Source organism: Bos indicus, chromosome 23 (genome assembly GCF_029378745.1).
Source record: "Bos indicus isolate NIAB-ARS_2022 breed Sahiwal x Tharparkar chromosome 23, NIAB-ARS_B.indTharparkar_mat_pri_1.0, whole genome shotgun sequence".
NCBI classification, from domain to species: domain Eukaryota; kingdom Metazoa; phylum Chordata; class Mammalia; order Artiodactyla; family Bovidae; genus Bos; species Bos indicus.
In genome coordinates this window covers 14,696,515-14,717,218 of record NC_091782.1, presented here as the reverse complement: position 1 = coordinate 14,717,218, position 20,704 = coordinate 14,696,515, and the positions used below count along the sequence as shown (strand labels likewise).

Genomic DNA, 20,704 nt, shown 5'->3' with positions numbered 1-20,704 from the left:
GAAGTGAATGAGGAGACCAGACACACCTTCCTGTGAACACAGGGTGCTTCTGGGGTCCCCCTTGTACTGCTTGTCAGTCCACACTGACCCTCTGTGCAGGCTGCATCCTCCTCCAAGAATGCAGTGAGGGGAGCAATGTGGAAGGAGAGAAGCCCCCATCCCAGCGGCCAGATTGTGGCAGAGAGGCCCAAAGTGGACTCAGAGCGAGTGACTGGGGCAGGAAGGGATGTGGCCGGCCTTCAGGCACAGAGCAGGGTCCGTGCTTCAAACAGGCGAATGGAAGGATCGTGATTGTACTATTGACCATATGAAGGGAATGACAACCCATTCCAGTTTTCTGGCCTGGAGAATCCCATGGACAGAGGAGCCTGACAGGCTACAGTCCCTGGGGTTTCAAAGAGTCAGACATGACTGAGTGACTGACACTTTCACTCTCACTATGGCCATCTGTGCTCTTGGAAATCACCCCATTCTCCCTGTGGGGAAGATGGTGGTGAGTCGGGGCCAGAGAAATGATCCACCACAGCCCTGGGTCTGCAGGGTATTCATCACACCCCTGAGTCTGAGCCAGCCACGGGCAGCAATGGCGTTACGCAAAATCAGCACCAAGACGGACAGCAGCGCCGAGTGCCCGGCAGCCTGTGATCACTCCAGTTGGCGATTCACTTGAGCCATTAAACAGGAAATGGTCTGATGGGGAAGCCAGAGTCTTTGCCTCTGAGCTGCTGACCGTCGTGGTCATTGAGCCTACTGACAACATCCATCTTCGGGAGAATAGACATGCTGACTTCTGAAAGGGGATGGAACTGGGCAACCTGGGTTCTGTGAGACAGTCTAGCCCAAGGAGGCCTAGAGTGGGTATTTGGGAAGCAGACCCTGAGTCAGCTGAGGCCACCCGCCAGAATGCTTCCGTGGCTCTGATGTCTCATCTGCCATGGGAGAGCCACATAATTCACAGCCTCCTCCACAGAAGGCCCTGGCCTTGCTCCCTGGAAGCCCACAGGGCCCCTTTCGGTTGTTCAGTTCAGTCGCTAGTCGTGTCCAACTCTTTGCAACCCCATGGACTGCAGCATGCCAGGCCTCCCTCTCCATCACCAGCTCCAGGAGCTTACTCAAACTCATGTCCATCAAGTCAGTGATGTTATCCAACCATCTCATGCTCTATTGTCCCCTTCTCTTCCCGCCTTCCATCTTTTCCAGCATCAGGGTCTTTTCAAATGAGTCAGCTCTTCACATCAAGTGGCCAAAGTATTGGAGTATCAGCTTCAGCATCAGTCCTTCCTGTGAATATTCAGGACTGATTTCCTTTAGGATGGACTGGTTGGATCTCCTTGCAATCCAAGGGACTTACGGTTGTACCTAGCTGGAAATGTCAATCCTGCCTTCACTGAGACTCCTAGCAGACAGTTAAGGAGATAAGCAGGCTGGCTCGGGGTGTTCTGGGGGCTGACCTCAGGTGCCCCAGTGGGTAATTACTCAGTGGGTAATGTGGATGAGACCGTTCCTCACACCCAGCAGGTGAGCTGCAAATGCCAAGTGGGATCAGGGTGCAGGCGGTGGGTTTGGTTAGGAAAGGGCAGTCCACACAGGCCAGCACACAGGGGAGAGACTGAGGCTTTCTCTCAGCCCCCGAGCCCCACGTCAGAAAGGCATTCGCACAAAAAAGAGCATCACTTGCAAATACCAAGGGCGAGTCAATACCGACTTCAGTGATCTGCCCTGTGGCAGCCTTCACTGTGCAGGTCACTTGCAGAGGAAGAAGCACCAGCTTTGAAGTCAGGCAGAGCAGGGTCCTGACTCCGGCTCTTTTTACCAGTGGTGCGAACCCAGGGAAGGTCACTACCCATGTCAGAACTCAGTTTCCCGGTCTGTGATGGGAGTTACTACAGGAGAGCCACAGAGAGCCACATGTTCAGATTTTATCCTCCGCCGGCAAGGGCCAAGTGCAGGCGGCTCCAGCCCCACAGAGACCGTGACTTCTTGCTGCAAAGCCCCGAGTCCTTTTGCCCCACAGTGGCTTCCAGAGGTCTGGAAGGTGGGCGGGGGGTAAATTGCTATTCAGGCGCCTGGAGAGCATCTTACCTGAACCCTCTGCAGGTCTGGCATCCTCGGTGACTCCCACATGAAGTACTTGTATTGAAACTGGATGTAGAGCCTTGAGCGGTTTCTTTTTTTTTTTTAAGATTTTTTTTTAAGACTCTCTTGATGTGGACAGTTTTTAAAGTCTTTATTGAATTTGTTACAATACTGTTTCTGTTTTATGTTTTTGGTTTTTTGGCCACAAGGCATGTGGGGTCTTAGCTCCCTGATGAGGGATTGAACCCACACGCCCTGCATTGGAAGGTGAAATCTTAACCGCTGGCCTGCCAGAGAAGTCCCTTGAGCAGTTTCTTAATAAAGGGTGAGCGTCGAATCACAGGGGCATCTGCTGTCAAATCCTAATGCTGTGTGTCTGGGGTTGGGCCCAGAGGTCTCTTGCTTTTACAAGCTCCTTAGGTGATTCTCAGGTTCACCCCCAGTAAAGAGTCCATGAATAAAAGAAATGAGATTCACACATTTCAGACATGGACTGATTAGGAGAGTTGTGTGTGTGTGTGTGTGTGTGTGTGTGTGTAGGGTGCAGGGAGGTGGTGTTTCCAGTGCCCCCAAAATCACACCAGGTGTAAGCAGACCCGTGGGAGGCTGGCCTTCCCCACCAGCGCCCCTCTTGTCTTATGCTGCTGATTCCCGAACACCTGACTCATCAGAGGAAGGGTCACCCCAGAACGGCGTGGGCCCCGCTTGAAATTCCAGTTACTCTTTGAGGCTTGGGGGATTCCTCCGTATGTGACATTCAGACCCACGGCCACTGGAATTAAGCCCTCCTTCTTCGCTTGTGTGTTGTTTGGGGGCTGGCTGCCCACAGTGTGACCTCCTGGGCCCCTCAGGGCTATGACCTCCTGTGCTCCCAGCCAGGGGCCCGTGCTTGAAAGGAGGTGACTGTCAGGTGACCGGAGGCCCTGTCCTGGCCACAGGCCCAGTGGGCACGGAGACCCACGAAGCCCAACTGCCCTTTACTTGCTCCCTCTGCCTCTGTTCCTGCTCAGCCGCTTTGTCTGGTTCCCATTGAGCTCCCAGCCCCTCTTTCTCTTGAGAGACATCTGATAAGCCAAGCCTCAGGAAGCAGCAGAAGTAGCCAGGGGCCGTCTCCTGGTGGGGTTACAATGCATTTCACTCAGCCAACATCACTTTGGCAGAGAGGCCCCTTTGGTTGCCATGGCAACGTGGATGGCTTGTGTCTTGGGGGTACGCTGTGCCCTCATTCTGGCTGCCCAAGTCCCCGAGTCCCAGGTCTCTTTCCCAGATCCTTTCACCACCCTGGCGCCACCTCACATTAACTATTCTGTTTGCAACAGCTTTGTCTTAACTGGCAAATCAACTACTTGGCTTGGCCATCAAAGGAACAGATCACGCCATTCCCTCTCCTCAGCAGCCCCCAGCCTCTCAGTTCTCACAAAGCCAATGTCCCCACCAGGCCCTTTGAGGTCCAGCATGATCTCACCTCAGGTGGCTCAGCTTGTAAAGAATCTACCTGCAATGCGGGAGACCTGGGTTCAACCCCTTGGTTTGGAAGATCCCCCTGGAGAAGGAAAAGGCTACCCACTCCAGTATTCAGGCCTAGAGAATTCCATGGACTGTATAGTCCATGGGGTCCAGAAGAGTCGGACGCAACCTAGTGACTTTCACTTTCACACTTTCACTTCCCCCAGAGCAGGGTCTTCACTGCGTCCCTCAGGGAGTTCCTTGGTCTGGGTCGAAAAGTGTTAAAAGGAAGCAGAAGAGTCACAGCTTTTATTTTTTTTTTAAACAGAGATGCACGTGCCCATTGCTGAAACTGTTAGGAAAGGAAATATTCACATTTCAAGTCCCATCGTTATCAGCTTGGCATTGAGGTACTTCCTGACCTTTCCCAGAGAGGACAGGGCCCATGAGCACTGTGGGCACTGAGGGCACCCTGGACGTGGAACCTGAACAAAGAGCAGAGGGGCCAGTCCCTGCCCTCGGGGACTTGGCTGCCTGGGTCTGGGGGACCCACGGCGACTAGGACGGGCAGTCTGGGTCATTAGGGCCACTAAGATGCACCAGCTTAGCACAGACTTCCTCTGGGAGGTCTATGGTGTCTATGGGGTGAGACGCTTGCTCAGCCAGTTAACAAGTGACAGGTGACCCTTGAAACAAGGGAGAGACAAACAGATGCCCGGCAGATAAAGAACAGAATCCCAATCCACTTAGCATATTTGTCGGTGAGTTAGATAGCAACATGGAGAAGGCAATGGCACCCCACTCCAGTACTCTTGCCTGGAAAATCCCATGGATAGAGGAGCCTGGTGGGCTGCAGTCCATGGGGTCGCAAAGAGTCGGACACAACTGAGCGACTTCCCTTTCACTTTTCACTTTCATGCATTGGAGAAGGAAATGGCAACCCACTCCAGTGTTCTTGCCTGGAGAATCCCAGGGACGGGGGAGCCTGGTGGGTTGACGTCTATGGGGTCGCACAGAGTCGGACACAACTGAAGCGACTTAGCAGCAGCAGCAGCAGTAGATAGCAACATAAAAAGCAACCAAAAGGGAAAGAATAGAGGCATGCCAGAATGAGGACCCCTCGGCAGACTAAACCCCTGATGAATGGGAAATGTTGCGTCTGGGATCCAAAGGACAGTCGCAGTGAAACAGAATGCATTTTGACAACCACTCAAAAATAAGAATGCGTGTCAACTGACTACAAGATTAATAGAAGACAGTGACAAACTGACATGACCATGACAATGTCCATACTGCTGAAATACAAAAGCAGTGCTGGATGTTGCCTGGTATAAGCATTTAGCTCTTTAGAACCAGAGAAACTGGGTTCAAATCCCAGCTCTACCGCTTGTTAGCTGAGTGACTTTGAGTTAGTTACTGATCTCTCTGAGCCTCAGACTCTTAACTTAAATGAGCTGGTAATGCCTCTCCTGCTGGGTTATTTTGAGAATTAGCAATAGTAAATAGAGCACCTAGCCCAGTGCCTAGGAGGACTTGGTAGGATCTGGAATAAAGGAGATGCTCAGTAATGATCATTGCTTGTAATTCACCTCCCATAGAAATATCGAACATGAATTTTTCAAAGCTAGGAAAACTGTCCTCTACCCTGCCTCTCCTGGGCCTGTCTGGAATATGATGTCCAGATGCAGACTCCATACTTATGATCAGTTAGAAGGTCACCATGTCATGAGCCCTAAGATGAGGGAATTGGGCGGAGTCAGCCTGAGAATAAAGCTCCAGACGGATGTGACAGTTTGTTGTGGTGGTTGCTGTTAAAATATTTTAAAGACTCTTCAGATTAAGGAGGACATACTGTGCTGCTCCACAGGTCCAAAGTAGAGGTGAAAAGAAGTTAGTGCGGCAGGTCTCCGCTCCAATTAAGAGGAAACAGAAAGAAAAAAAAAAAGAGGAAACAGAGCTGCCCTCAATGAATTGTGCTCTCATGCAAAGCAGTGAGCCCAACGCTTGGCAATACCACAGCAGAAAGCAGTTGACCACCCTCAAAAACGTCATCAAAGCAATTTCTGATTCCAAAGCCTTTGCAGCTAAACAAACCTGGATTTAGAGCCAAGCTCCTCTAGTTAGCTGTGTGACCTCTTTGAACCTCCATGCCCTTATCTGTAAAGTGGGAGCAATTGTCTGAACATGTCCATTTAGTGCCTGGCCCATGGTAGAGTGTCCCCTCCAAGGAGCAGAAAGTGGGGCTGCATGACTTCTAAGATGCCTTCTGAGTAAGACATGCCGTATAACCACCAAAAGCCTCCTGGAAGGATAGACAGATCCCAACCACCGGGCTATGGAAAGACAGGCTCCAGACAAGCCCAGTAGCACCCAGAGCGGGCAACCAGCAGCAGCGGCTGGCATGTCTGGGTCGCAGCCCTCACCTAGGACTTGCGAGGGGTCCTGTCACGCTGCTCACAGGACAGGGCATATGAGCGTGGTTCTCAGCCCAGGTGCGCGTTGGGTTAATCAGGCTTAGAAGCAATGCTTTAGGGGAAGTCAGAAGTGGGGCACATGGTTTGAGGCTGGAGAATTCGGCACCTTAGGTGGTGCAAAGTTAGATGTGAGCCGTTTTAGTGATGCCTTCGTGGTTTACAAAGGGCTCTGTATCAAAAGAGGGGGGAATGCTCTTTTGCATCTTCGCTGATGACTCAAGGAATGAGGGAACCCCATGGGGAAAGGACTGATAGTGACATAAGGAAGAATTGCCTTCCAGTGACAGGCTTTGGACTGTGGGTTTATGTCCAAAGCATGATCACAGAAGCCTCCTCGGGGGCCTTTCGGCCGAGCAAAGGCTGCCACCCAGAGGAGGCGAGTGAAGCAAGCTCCCATCCAGAAACCCTACGGGGACTCACAGGGTCTCCTCTCACATTGGGAGGCACGATGCCTCTGTCATCTGCTCTAAACATCACACTTTCCCTTTCTTCCTCGCTGGAGTGAGCTATCAGCATCTCCCTTCTCCAGGTATCTCAGAAAACATCCCCGTGCCCTCGATGCCAGACCAGCTGGAAGAGAAGTTGCGATCACAGCTGGAGGAAGAGAAGAGAAGGTGCCCTTTCCTTTCGCCACACACACCCTGATCCCTGCCCCCCACCCCAACCACAACCCCTTCCCCTAGAGGACCCTTGGGACCACCTGGAGCTGTGGGGAAGGGCAGGGGGCCACCACCCCCGACCCCGCCAACCCAGGCCTGCAGCTCCTCTGAGAAGTGGGTCCTAAATTAGCTGGAGGAGGCGCCACCTTTAAGCAGGCAGTTGTGAGGTGCAGGAAGCCAGCCGTGGCAGGGTGAGGCTGGAGTGGAAATGGAAGGCCCAGCCAGGCTCCAGAGCCAGGATCCCTGACTCGGGCAGGAAGAGCTGGTCGCCATCTGCACCCTCTGCAGCCTCTGCAGCCTGGGGCCCGGGCTGCAGCCCTGGAAGCAGCTAGTCTTGTCTGCTGCTGCCCTCTAGGGGAGCCCTGGAGTATGACCACGGAGGGCCTCCACCTGGCTGCTCTTCTGAGGCTCGGTACCTGCAGGGTGACGGAGAACATCAGACCCTCCTGCAGCCACTGAGGGCCCCAGAATGATTTAACCTGCAGAGCGAGGAGCCTCAAGCATAAACAGTCCTGTGGTCCTTACTGATACAAATATCTTGGTTCATTTCTTCATTTAGGCATTCAGCAGAGAGGTTGGCTATCTCTTCTGCCCTGGAAAAATTTGCTTGCGGGAAACCAAACAAGAAACTTTCCTTGCTCGCAGCGGGCAACGATGTCATTGCCACCCAAGCCACCCACCCCTGAGCTGGCTAGGAATGTACCCCAAGTGGGTCACATGTCACCCTGCCCTCATCCCCGGATGGCCTGGGTTCAAACCCTGACCCCTGTGTTTATTAGCTCTGTGTTAAGGGCCAAGTTCCTTAACCTCTCCATGTTTCAGGTTCCAGACCCGTGAAGGGGAGATGGTTATAATAGCACCTTCCTCCTAGGGTGGTGAAGAGGATTGAATGAGTCTGTAGACAGCAAGTGGCTAGAGCAACACCTGCCCCTCAGTGCCCAGTAATGATAGCCAGCCTTCTAGGGGAGCCCATGGCCTGCTAGACAGAAATGCCCGGCTCTGGGCTCACACACCAGCACAGTGCTCTGGCCTCGGGCACCACGGCCGTTCTGCCGGGCTTCTGAGGCTCGCCCTGGTCTCTCGAACCCTCCCTCCCTCCCCCTTCTCTGATTCCACTGTAGATACAAAACGATGTTCGCACGCCTGAAGGCCCTGAAGGTGGAGATAGAGCATTTGCAGCTGCTCATGGACAAAGCCAAGGTGAAGCTGCAGAAAGAGTTTGAAGCCTGGTGGGCCAAGGAGGCAACCAGCCTGCAGGTACTGGCCGCTGTGCCGCTCGCTGCCCCAGAGTCCGCCCTCCTCTTGTGGCCTGGGGACTGGCAGGCAGCCAGGGAGGGGCGGGACATGCAGCCCTCCCCTGGGGGGGTGGGTGCAGAGGGAAAAGAATGGGGGGCCTTGACCCACACCAAACGCACTCTCAGCCCCTGCCTCCTGAAGTGAGTGTTCAGTAGTAATAAGGAACGTGAGTGGTCCGATGCCTCACTGTTCCCAGGGAAAGGTGGAGGTGGAGTGTGCACAGCTCCCCAAGAGCCGAGGGATTTGCCACCGTTGCTTCCTGTGATGGAGTGACAACACTTGATTGTTCTTTATTACAGTTATATATACATATTTTTTATATATGTTATAAACATAGACGTGAGGTAAAATTACATAATCCCACCACTTAAGGATAATCGATATAACATGTTGGATTATATTATTTTATACTTTTATGCATATACATCCACATGCTTTTATAAAAATAGAATCATACTAGTCTTTTTTTAAGAAAGAAATCTTCCTTCTTTTTAAATATGAATTTATTTATTTGGCTGTGCCGGGTCGTAATTGTGACCCGAGGGGTCTTGGTTGCTGCGCACAGACCCTCCAGTTGTGCTGCACAGGTTCAGTAGCTGTAGCGCGTGGGTTTAGTTTCTCCATGGCACGTGGGTTCTTAGTTCCCCGGCCAGGGATCGAACCCGTGTCCCCTGCACTGCAAGGCGGATTCTTAACCACTGGACCACCAGGGAAGTGTCCATATTAGTCTCTGAGTATTACAAATGCCTTTGTTTTTCCCTCGTTGTCCAGCCTGCCACCTCTTCCATGTTATTATTCTATGACATCATTCCAAGGCCCTCGCTGTTCAAGCATATGGATCTGTTTTAATATATTTTATCTCCTATTGTTTAATGTCTAGGTTGTTTGGGGACTGGTTCCCTGGAAATGTATTTGAAGAAACGTTTTTGCATATTTCCTAGGCAAATTCCTAGAAGTACTCTATGATGTCATAAGGGCTAGAATAACCTGTTAAGAAACGTTAGTACAAACCCCCAGTTCCCAGCGCCCTCCTGTGACCTCCCCTCAGGTGTGTGCAACAAAGGAGATGACAGACACATAATCCTGCCTCTCGTGGGCCTGGCAGAACCCTTCGAGGCCATCTCACAGGCTGCTCACTTCATTTTAAGGATGAGGAAGCTGAGAGGCACGGAAGATATTTTCCCAAAGACACAACCAAGCCATAACCCGTATGTTACTGCCACCTGTGACCAGACAATGCAGAAGCCTATTTGGATAAAATTAAATACACACAATGACAAATAAAACCAATGAGATGGAAGTACAGTTATCGCAATATTTTAGCAGCAAATTTGTGGTATAATAATATGTATAGTGTTTTACAAATGCACAAATTAATAAGATCTGGGGGAGTGCTCCATACTTACCAAAATTTCAAAGTAGAACACGTAGAACACAGATATTTCAAGACTTCTGCACCAACTGTAACGTGATCTGAAAACAACCGTGATCTCTACTGGTTACAGAGCCACTGGTGCCGCCCATACTCCTGTGGCTTCCTGTGGTTTGTTTCGACATTTAATCACTGAAAGAAATGTTAAATTTCAGGTGGAAGTTGGGAAGGATAAAGACGTCCCTGGTTCCCGGTCACACTCACAGCACCCCTTGGGTTCTGTCTGTTCTCCAGTTAGGAGGCCTCCCTCGTGAGGTCATCAGTGGGTGAGGCCGTTAGCCCCTGCCCGTGCCCACGGGCATCTGGCCGCGGGAGAGTTGTGTAGGTCATTCTGTGTGACCCAGGAAGAGTCCCGTCGAGGCTGCTGGCTTCAGATCGTTTATTACTCGCGTGGACAGTGAAAGCCAGGGTAGCCAAGGTGTCACTGCGTGGGCCTTCCACCCTGCAGCATGTCCCAGAAGCAGAAGGGACCAGGTGACCACAGCAGGGGCAATGGGTCACGTGTAGCTGGGGAGTCAGCTCCATGCAGCCACGACACCATTTCATAGCCTGAGGAGGAAGCCTGAGTGGAATGGGCAGAAAGCCATAAGCCTCATCAGAAGGCGGGAGGTGATGAGAAGCTGCCCCTTGACGGTCTCCAAAGGAGACGGCGAGGCACAGGGGGAGTGGCCTGGCAGCAGCTGCTCACCACCCTCCTGTTCTGGGAAAATCGGGGTGGCGGCGGGGGGGCGGTGGGGGCAGCGTTCTGCTAGGACTCGGGTCAGCTGAGGTTTAATTGCTGCTCCAGAGACCTGTGTGGAGACGTAGAAGGTCTCTGGGACCCTGGCCCGGCTGCCCCCACATACAGTGCTGAGCGGGTCACCCCTGACTCTACCAGCATCTCTTTGGGACGAGGGAAGGCAAAGCTGAAAGGACTTCTGGAGCACTGTCAGATCACACTGTAGACACATCTTTTCTTAACTTCAGAAAGTAATACAGGCTCTGTGCTCCAGAGCCCAGAAGCCACAGCTCTTGAAGCCCTCGTGCCCTAGATAGAGCCTGTGGTATGCAACAAGAGAAGCCACCGCAGTGAGAAGCCTGTGCGCCACAGCTAGAGAAAAAGCCCGAGCAGTAAAGAAGATGCAGCACAGCCAAAAATAAAGAAATAAATTTTTTAAATTGTATTTTTAAAAAAAAGTAATGCAGGCTCAATTTGGAGAACTCAGAAAACAGAGAAAAGCACACAGAATGACTCAAACATCACCCCTTAGCCTGCTATCCAGAGAGAATGTTTCCACGCCCATCAGCATGGTGCATGGCTACATCCAGATCTATTTTTCCCCCATACATGTTGTATATTCCAACTTTCATACCTAGTTCTTTCCCCTTGAGAAATACATCAAAGACAGTTTCCCACATCATTGGATTCACACTTACACTGTGAAACTTTCTCCCGGACCAGCAGGTAAACTCCCCAGCAGTGACTCCATCGAATCACGTGAAGCCCTTTCCCCAGATGTCAGAAGCCCAGCACGAAAGGTCCCAGCCTCTCTCTAACAAAAGGTAAGGGGAGAACCCTGCAACAGGTTGGGGTGCCCTACCTCTCTCGCCCAACCCAGTCTTGATGCTCTAAAAGTCTCTCTGTAGGCTGCGTGATCCAGGAAAATGAGTGACCTGTACTGTTAAATTAGTTGAAGATGCTCAAGCCGGTGGCTTTCACTAAGGCTTGTGGGAGAACCTCCCCACCCCCAGCCCTGTCCCTCTGGCTCTGACAGCCAGGGGACCTGCTGCCACAGCGACAAGAAGAACAACTTAGCCAGAATGTGGGCGCGGTCCCGCCTCGGGGTAGGAAGGAACAACTGGCAGAGGGGAGAAGGAGGGGTGACCTGGGGTGGGGGGGGGTGTTGGTGGAAGGCAGCGGGGAGTCGGCCTGCTGGGACCCAGGGAGCTCTGGCAGATGACTGTGCCCTTGCCCAGGCTCAGGAGGGGGCGCAGAGCAGCTGGTGGAGCCAATGACACCTGCCTCGTGCAGCCTCCATCCCTCAGACAGGCCGGCTAGCGTCGTGGCCAGGCCAGTGGGATCGGGGCCTCGACCTCCGCCGCCAGGGCCTGATCCTTGACAGGAACCGAGCTCTTGTGCTGGAATGTGAAATAGAGCTTTTTAAAGGGGGTAGGAATGGGGTTGCCAGACAGTGTCCTCTACATGATGCTGTGATGAGAACGGCCCTTTGCCTCCTGGTCTTCTTTTCAAAAACCCGTAATGCCCATTGAATCATGAGGAAAAGGTCAGACAAATCCCAGTTGAGGGGCATTCAACAAAATGCCTGCCCAAGGGCATCAACGGCAAGAAAATTCTGAGAAACCATCACAGACAAGAGGAGCCCGAGGAGATATGATGGTCAAATGGAGTGTGCTGTCCTGGATGGGACTGGATAAGAAAAATTCAGAAAATCCAAATAACAAGAGGACTATAGTTAATAAAAGTGTATCAGCATTGCAACAAACGTGCCTCGCTTGAATGTGAGATTATATAAGGGAAACGGGAAGTGGGGTACGTGGGAACTCTCTGTACTAGCTTTGCAACTTCTCTTTAAATCTAAACCTACACGGGCCTTCCCTGGTGGTCCAGTGGTTAAGACACCAGGCTTCTATACGTCAGGGGAATGGGTTCAAGACCCCATGTTTAGGGAACTAAGATACCACATGCTGAGTGGTGTGGCCAAAAAATTTTCAAATTTTTAAAAAATTTAAACCTGTTCTTAAAACAAAGCAGCCAACCAATGAGCCATCCACCACCTCGCTGACATTTTCCCTGGACTTCTTCACACCCCCTAAGCTGGTCCTCAGGGCCAGCACTTCGGCTTGTATTCCAGCTTTAAGAAACATGGGCCGATGTGAGTTCTTAGGCCCCAGGCTAATAGCCGGCAGGGTGTGTTCTCCTTGGCTACCCTGGTGTTTTAAAAGGCAGTTTAGATCCCACAATAGAAAAAAAAATTGAGAAGTTTGACCTTATAAATATGAAAAAATGCTGCTGTATGAAAGACACTGTTAAGAGAATGAAAAGATAAATTACAGACTGGGAGAAAATGTTTGAAATATATATATGTGTATGCTGCTGCTGCTGCTAAGTCACTTCAGTCATGTCCGACTCTGTGCGACCCCATAGACGGCAGCCCACCAGGCTCCCCCGTCCCTGGGATTCTCCAGGCAAGAACACTGGAGTGGGTTGCCATTTCCTTCTCCAATGCATGAAAGTGAAAAGTGAAAGGGAAGTCGCTCAGTCGTGTCTGACTCTTAGCGACCCCATGGACTGCAGCCTACCAGGCTCCTCCGTCCATGGGATTTTCCAGGCAAGAGTGCTGGAGTGGGGTGCCCTTGCCTTCTCTGATATATGTGTATATATATATATATATATATATATATATAAATGTCAGCAAAAGATCTGAACAGCCACTCACCAAAGAAGATATACAGATGGCAAATAAGTGTATGACAGGATGCATCACAGATCATTGCCAATTACAATTAAAGCAAGAACCAGATATCACTGCACACCTATGGGAATGGCTAGAATAAAATGTATGAAACAGATACCACCAAATGCTGGTGAGGATGTGGAGAAACGGCAACATCACTCATCGCTGTGATGCTCTGAATTCTGAGATTAACAAGAGGTGTGGCCAAAAACAAAACAAAAAAAAGCAATGGAAAGAGCTGCAGTTTCAGCCCTACTCCAGGCTCCATGTAGAGCAGCACTTTGTCCTTCCCGCTCCCCCCGCCTCCTCTCTCCTGCTCACTGCTTCCCTCCCTTCTTCCCCTTCCTTCCCTCCCTTTCTCGCTTTCCCTAACCTCCCCCATCCTACATTCTTTTTCTCCCTTTTCTCGTCTTCCTCCCAATGCTTCTCCCCCTCCTCCCTCTCCACCCAGGCAACTCTCTGTTGCTTGTCCGTGTGTCCACCCACTGCCAGCTCCTCTAAGAGAGTGCCCACCCTGGACTGGGTCTAAGACCCGGCCACTGGGCAGACCTCTTAGGATCTCCTTGGGAAACACTGTTAGAACCCTCCCCCATCATCTGCCTTGTCTGAGAAGAATGGCCCATCTGGCCTTGGCCTTCCAGGATATTCCTTGGGTATCCCAAGTTTAGGGCTTCCCAGGTAGCACAAGTGGTAAAGAACCCAGCTGCCAGTGCAGGAGAGGTAAGAGACAGAGGTTCGATCCCTGGGTGGGGAAGATCCCGTGAAGGACGGCATGGCAACCCACTCCAGTATTCTTGCCTGGAGAATCCCATAGACAGAGGAGCCTGGCAGAGTACAGTCCATGGGGTCGCAAGGAGTCAGACACTACTGAAGCGACTGAGTGTGCACACACCCATCCCAAATTAAAGTGATCCCTGGGTGTGCTTACCATAGATCCTAAACCTTGAGGTTCAGAACCTTGGATCTCGAAGGTGCCCATCAGCTCACCATGGGTTACCTGCAAGGAGTCCCCTCAGTTTAAACTTTCACCCAGGGTGCTCTCCTGAGCTACCGGCCCTCGGGCAAGCCAGCATTCCCCTTTGGGATGCCCTTGTCTCATCCGTAAGCTGCGCCCGGGTCCCTCTGTCACTATCCTTCCACAAACAGACGAGTGTCCCAGCTTTCAGTGTTGAAAGCTGCCACAGCGGGAGAGCGGGAGTCCAGCTGCTGGTCTCCCCTGAGCCCCAGAGAGGCTGCTCCTCCCAATGGACCCTCCGCAGCCCAGGGGCTGGTCCTCTGCTTCTTAGGCTCTGAGAGAAGCCTGACTTCATCCCTTCCCCAGGGACGTTTAGGGCCTGTGGGCCAATCACACTAAATTCACAGCACTCTGATGGGCAACCCAGGAGGCCTAATCATTATTAATAATACTAATTAATCCTTATGAAGAAAGAGATAATCAGTTCTGATGGCTGGCATGCTGTCTCTCCAAGAAGGCACGTCTGCGTGAGAAATGAATTCACTGTCGAAGGCTAGAGGGTCAGGAGAGAGGACAAAGGTCACTGCGGTATGACCCTGAGGGTTCAGAGGCTGTGGCATCCTGGAAGGCTCCCAAAGCCTCAGGACTGGAGGAGTCCTTCCCCTCCACCCACCCCCATGTCCCCCACCCTATAGCCCCCCACCCCTGTCCTAGAGCTACGGCCTCCATACTGCATCATCCTCCTGCATGAGCTGCTGGAGGTAACAGGCTGGGCGGTTGGGCCCCCACAGAGGGTACTAGATGCTCCCTCTGCCCTGGTGTGGTCATGCCCTCTGCCCTGCCAGCTCCAGCTCCGCTCTCTTCCGCCCGCTCCCAACTCTCAGCAGCTGGCACCTGTGAGCATTCTCCAGCATCTCATCCTGGAAACCGTTGAGTTCCTGAGCCATTTGCATGCCAATGGCTGGATCTTGCAAGACTTGCTACAGTCTCCAAACTGACCTCAGACTGGTGTCATTGCAGCACCTGCAGGATGGAAAGCCCTTTCTCCCTCCCGTGTTGAGGCTGTACCCCAGACACTGTTCAAAAGGAGCTCTGGAAGCCAGCCTCTGTTCTCCAAAGAAAGGCGTGCAGAGCCTGCCACCTTGCGGCCACCTCTGGTCCTGCAGCAGCCCTGGCCAAACAGCACAGATGCCCCGCTCTCTCAGAGTCAGTGCAGAGTCTCTGAGATGCTGGGGGTGAAAAAAAATCCTAGGCTCTGTTTCCTTTCCTGTTTGTAGGACCCACAGTCCTGAGCCAGTAGAAGTAGGCCCAGGGTAAGAGACCCTGCCGCTGGCTGAGACGGGAGAAGGCAGAAGGCTGGAGCTGGGGAGGAAGCGGTGCTCACAGCTGGAACAGCAGCTTGTCAGGCCCATGGAGAGCCTGGGACTGATGACATGGGCTGGGCAAAGCCAGAGGCCCTGTCTCTAACCCTACTGCCATTCGTCCTGCGAGTCCCCACTGGGAAAAGGAGGGCTCTGGCCAGGTGACTCTGCAGGCCTTCTTCTGCTCTGACTCTGGTCTAGGCAGGACATCATAAAGCAAGGGAGGGGATCTCTCACGTCACTGCCATTCTGGACGGCTTATCTCTTCACCTCCTTGGGGTGCTGCTGCTTTCCACTGTCTCCCAACTGGGGTCCAAGGCAAGGAGCCCGCATCCATTAAACGTGCAAAGCTGCATCTGCAGAGCTGCTAGCTCTGACTCCTGACTCAGGGAGCACAGAGCCGGTCAACCAGGGCCACCCAGGGTCATCCACGCAGCCAGGAACAAGCTGTGTGTCTCACGTGTGTCCTTAGAATGCCGGAGTTGAGTCTGGTTAATAAAGCAAGTGGTTGGGACTCCACCTGCCAAGCAGAAGACACTGGTTCGATCCCTGGTCCGGGAAGATCCCATGTGCTGCGGGGCAACTAAGCCCATGTGCCGCAACTACTGAGCCCGTAGTCTAGAGCCCAGGAACCATGACTACTGACCGAGCCCTCCTGCCTAGAGCTGAGTGCTCCATAGCAAAGAAGCCACTGCGATGAGAAGCCTGCGTACCACAACTGGAGAGGAGCCCCCGCTCACCCCAACTGGAGAAAGCCCACACACAGCAACGAAGGCCCAGCACAGCCAAAAGTAAAAATAAAGCTCAAGTTCTGAAGCTTCACGGAGTTGTGATTAAATCCAGATACTGCCACTTATGAGCTGGGGAACTTTTAGAATCTCTTTAACCTTCCTAAGCCTCAGCTTTTCTCAACTATATAATGGGGATGAGGAGGCTATCGAGAGGATTAAGTGGGGTGATGTTTGCCGAGCGCCCTCCCAGGACCTGTGTGAGGCCAGTGTCTGTAAGTGACAGCTGTGATCACTGTTGTCTTTGTTCGGCTTCCACAGCAGGTGCATGCAATGCTCTGACAATGAGAATTAATGTGTAAACATCTATTATAGACTGAATGTTCGTGCCCCCGCCAAATTCATATCGAACGCTAATCCCCAGTGAGATGGTATTAAGAGATGGGGCCTTTGGGAGGTAATTTGGTCATGAGGGTGAGGCCCTCAAAAACGGGATTATTCCTTGTAAGGGGAGTCCAGGGACTTCCTGCTGGTCCGGTGCTTAGGACTTGGCCTTCCAACACAGGCTGCGTGGGTTTGACCCCTCGTCAGGGAGCTAGGATCCCAAATGCCTTGCGGCCCAGAAACCCAAAAATAAAGCAGAAACACTATTGTAACCAATAAAGACTTTTAAATTGGTCCACATCCAAAAAAAGAAAAATCTTAAAAAGAAAAACGTTCAGAGAACTAGCTCTCTCTCTTTCTACCCCGAGAGAGCACAAGAAGAAGTCAGCAGTCTGAAACCCAGATGAAGGCCCTCACCAGAACACAACCATGCCAGCACCTGACCTCGGATGCGCAGCCCCAAAGCCAAGAGAAATGATGAATTTCCATTGTTTACGAGCCATTCGGTCTATGGTCCTTTGCTATAGCAGCCCAAACTGACTCTGTCAGAAATTAGTACAAGACGTAGGGTGTTACCATAACAAATACCTAGAAATGTAGCAGCAGCTTTGGAAGCGAGTCATGAGTAGAAGCTTGGAAGAGTTTGGAAGCTCGTGCTGTAAGACACTAAGATCATCATGAATGGACTTTTAAAAGCAGTTCCGGCGAGGGCTCAGAAAGGAAACAGGAGGGACTTTGCTGGTGGTCCAGTGGTTAAGAATCTGCCTTCCAATGCAGGGGATGTGGGTTCGATCCCTGGTCTGGGAGCTAAGATTCCCCATGCTGCGGGGCAACTAAGCCCGAGCACCCAAATGAAGATGGAGTGCAGCCAAGGGGAGAAAAAAAAAAAATAGGAAGGAAGAAAGGAAGACAAGAAAGAGGAGAGCTGAGGAGAACATGTCCATCTTCTGAAAGAATAAAAAAATAACCATGTAGAGAATGTTAGAAATATGGAGGTAAAGACCATTCTGGTGAGGTCTCAGAAACGAGGAGCATGCTACTGGACACTGAAGAAAAGGTGATCTTGTTCTAAAGTGGCAAAGAACTTGACTGAACTACACTCATGTTCTGGCCCTTTGCAGAAGGAGTAATTTGCAAGTGACAAAACCAGATGTTTAGCTGAGGAGATTTCTAAGCAAAGAGTTGCAGGAGAGGCCCCGGCCCTTCCTGACTGCTGAGATCAACATTCAAGAAGAGAGAAATGATTTGAGAATTATTAAGCAAAAAGGAACTCGAATGTAGAGATTTGGAAAATTCTCAGTCTATTCATATTGCAAAAACCGAGGAAATGTTTCAGAAGAGAACGCTGGGAGACTAGTGTGGGTGTGGATCGCAGGCTTCATCAGCCTTCCTAGAGGGAAAACTGTGAGACTGAACTGAAGGGGAGGAGATGAGAGGAAGAAAGGAAGGCTGGTGGACCTCTCAGATCTCACAGGATGGGACTATAGAGCTAATCCGATGTGAATGGGCAGTAGCCTTTAGGTCAAGGCAAGAATGACCACAGAGGCAATTCACAGATCACCACAACTGCCTCATCTGTTTCAAAAGTGGGTGTGGGGGTGCATAGCCTTGCTTTCAACAAGCCAGACAGCCTCTGCCCAAAGATGTGGAGGTGGGGCCGCTCAGCAGAACCATGAGGGACCTCCACCCATGGGTCCAGAAGACAGGACCTTCACCCCTAGTGGGTCTGGGGGGTAGAGCATCAAGCCAAAGAGGGTCCAGACCTTTCAAACCTTAAGATCCCATGAAGTTTGCATTGTAGGCTTCGGGTTTGCTTGGGACCTTCACTCCCTTCCTCTCTCCTATTTCTCCCTTTTGGAATGGAAAAGGTGAAATGGGTGGAAATGTCTGTCTTCTGCTTTGTCCCATCATTGCATTTTGGAAGCACATACCTTGTCAGGTCTCACAGGTTCACAGCCAACAAGGGATTTTTGCCTTAGGATGGATCCTTCTTTGAGTCTCACCCACATCTGATTGAGATGATACCTCAGTGGATGAGGTTTAGCGTTGATGCTGGGGGCTGGTGGAGTGAAACGAATGTATTTTACATGAGAAGGACATAAACTGAGGGGAGTGGGGTCAGGGGCAGAATGTTATAAACTGTATGTGTCCTCCAAAAACTCGTAAGTTGACATCTGACCTCCAAAGTGATAGTATTTGGAGATGAGTCTTTAGGTCATGAAAGCGGGGCCCTCATAAAGAGGATTTGTGCCCTGATAAAAAGAGGCCAGAGAGCTCACTCTCTCTACCATGTGAGGACACAAGAATTTGGCAGCCTTGACCTGACCTTGCAGATCCCTTGACCTCAGAACTCCAGCTCCAGAACAGTGAGAAATAAATTCCTGTAGTTGAAGCCATCCCATTCATGGCATTCTGTTATAGCAGCTTGAACGGACTGATCATCATCCATAACAGAGGAGTCTTGGCATCTGTCATAGTCAGGTTGGGCCGCCATAAGAGAAACTATAGACTAGGCAGCTTAGACAACAGGAATTTGTTTACTTCTCACAGTTCTGAAGGCTGGGAAGTCCCAGGCGAAGGTCCAGAGGGATCAGCTCCTGTTGAGAACCTCCTTCTGCTTTGCAGATGGCTGTCTCCTCTGAGTCCTCACACAGCAGAGGGACAGCTCTGATTTCTTTCTCTTCCTCTTCTTATAAGGCCACCAGTCCTATGCTGGGGACTCCACACTCATGATCTCATCCAAACAAGTTACCTTACAAGGCCCCCACCTCCAGATACCATCACGCTGGGGAATCGATTCCCACATATGAGTTTTCAGGAGGCACAAACTCTCAATCAATCCATACAGCTCCTAACTATAAACTCTAGATTTCTCCTCTGCAAACCTCCTTCCACACATTTGTCTCCTGTTGATCTGTCTTTATAGTGATGTGTACGCCAGGAAGATCCTGCCCTCACCTGGCCCCCTCCTGCACAGCCAGGAGCAGAGCAGCCCTGGTGCCCCCATGGAGAACAGGTCTGTGGTCTTCTTCCCCCTCTGACTCCTGCAACAGCACTGCCATGGGTGCAGCGGGCTGAAACCGCCAGTCGGCTTCTCTCAGCCCCAGCAGCCCCTCAGTGCAGTGGCTTCACAGACGGAGCCCAGGGCAGGCCTCCACCTTGGCACCCCAGGAATTCCCTGGAATCTCTCACAGATGCCAACTCCCAGAGCTGAGGAAGTGTCCCCAGAGTCACTGGGGCCCCGTGCAGGCAGAGTTGCTTCACATGCGTGCGTGCATGCTAAGTCGCTTCAGTCATGTCTGACTCTTTGCGACCCCATGGACTGTAGCCCGCCAGGCTCCTCCGTCCATGGAATTCTCCACGCAAGAATACTGGTGTGGGTTGCCATGCCCTCCTCCGAGGGATCTTGCCAACCCAGGGATCAAACCCACATCTCTATGTCTCCTGCACTGGCGGACGGGTTCTTTACCACTAGCGCCACCTGGGGAGCCTGAGTTGCTTCACATGCATCTGTGCTAAGTCGCTTCAGTCGTGTCCGACTCTTAGTGACCCCATGGACTGTAGCCTGCCCGGCTCCTCTGTCCATAGGGTTCTCCAGGCAAGAATAACAGAGTGGATTGCCATGCCCTCCTCTGGGGGATCTTCAAGGGCTTGAACCTACGTCTCTTATGTCTCCTGCCCTGGCAGGCGGCTTCTTTAGCACTAGCACCACCCAGGAAGCCCATGTGTCCTTGTAAATTGATGTACCTGGGGCCACTAAAGGAACAGGAGCCAGGCCAGGGGCAGTTCCATGTAGCCCACCAGCCCCACACACAGTCCCCAGGTGGGAAGGGGTGGAGTGGATAGGCCTGGCCTCAGGCTGAGCAAAGCCGATGCGGCCCCTACCCCCAGTGCGTGTCTCCAGTGCCCTCTGACTAGACTACCTGCGAGCCCTGCTCCAGCCGGCAGGCCCTGCTCTTCTCCACAGGCTGCCCAGGGGTGAATTCCACCCACCACCACCCCCCACTCCACCCCTACACCCCCACTCTGGACAGAAGGCACAATTGCAGAGCTGCCCCCGCCTCCCTGCCCCAGCCCTGCTCTAGCTCTTCTCGCTGAGCTGCAGTCAGAACACCAAATATTGCATGAGGTGATAAGCAACCCTCTGTTACATACAATCCTCCCCACCTTCTAAGGGAGTGGATACTGTCCATGCCCTGTGGAGTGACGTGTGTGAGGACGGATGCTTGCCAGAGCCAGGAGAGCATCTCTTTTGAATTTCTCGAGGAGGATTTTACGTCTAGGGGTTGCATGGAAGATGAGAAGGGAGAGGAGCCTTGCATCTCTCCCTTTTTAAAGGGGAAAAGAAATCTCACTTCTTCCAAATCTCATTGGCCACAATCAGAAGGGAGAGGATCCTTGCATCTCTCCCTTTTTAAAGGGGAAAAGAAATCTCACT

At 51.8% G+C, this 20,704-nt stretch overlaps 1 protein-coding gene across 10 annotated transcripts in view; it reads left to right on the top strand.

The window, feature by feature from the left end:
- The window catches only part of KIF6 (kinesin family member 6), a 425,617-nt gene that overhangs the window by 396,661 nt on the left and 8,252 nt on the right, over positions 1–20,704 (top strand). For 5 of the 10 annotated variants that reach the window (XM_070777912.1, XM_019986270.2, XM_070777915.1 and 2 more), the window contains 4 exons: positions 6,526–6,610; positions 7,777–7,912; positions 10,825–10,925; positions 19,193–19,282. In XM_070777912.1, the coding sequence (XP_070634013.1) occupies positions 6,526–6,610; positions 7,777–7,912; positions 10,825–10,925; positions 19,193–19,282 (412 nt within the window). Of the gene's footprint in view, positions 1–6,525; positions 6,611–7,776; positions 7,913–10,824; positions 10,926–11,009; positions 11,246–19,192; positions 19,283–20,704 lie in introns of those variants that run through there. The other 5 variants (XM_019986271.2, XM_070777917.1, XM_070777913.1 and 2 more) reach the window with 3 other exon arrangements.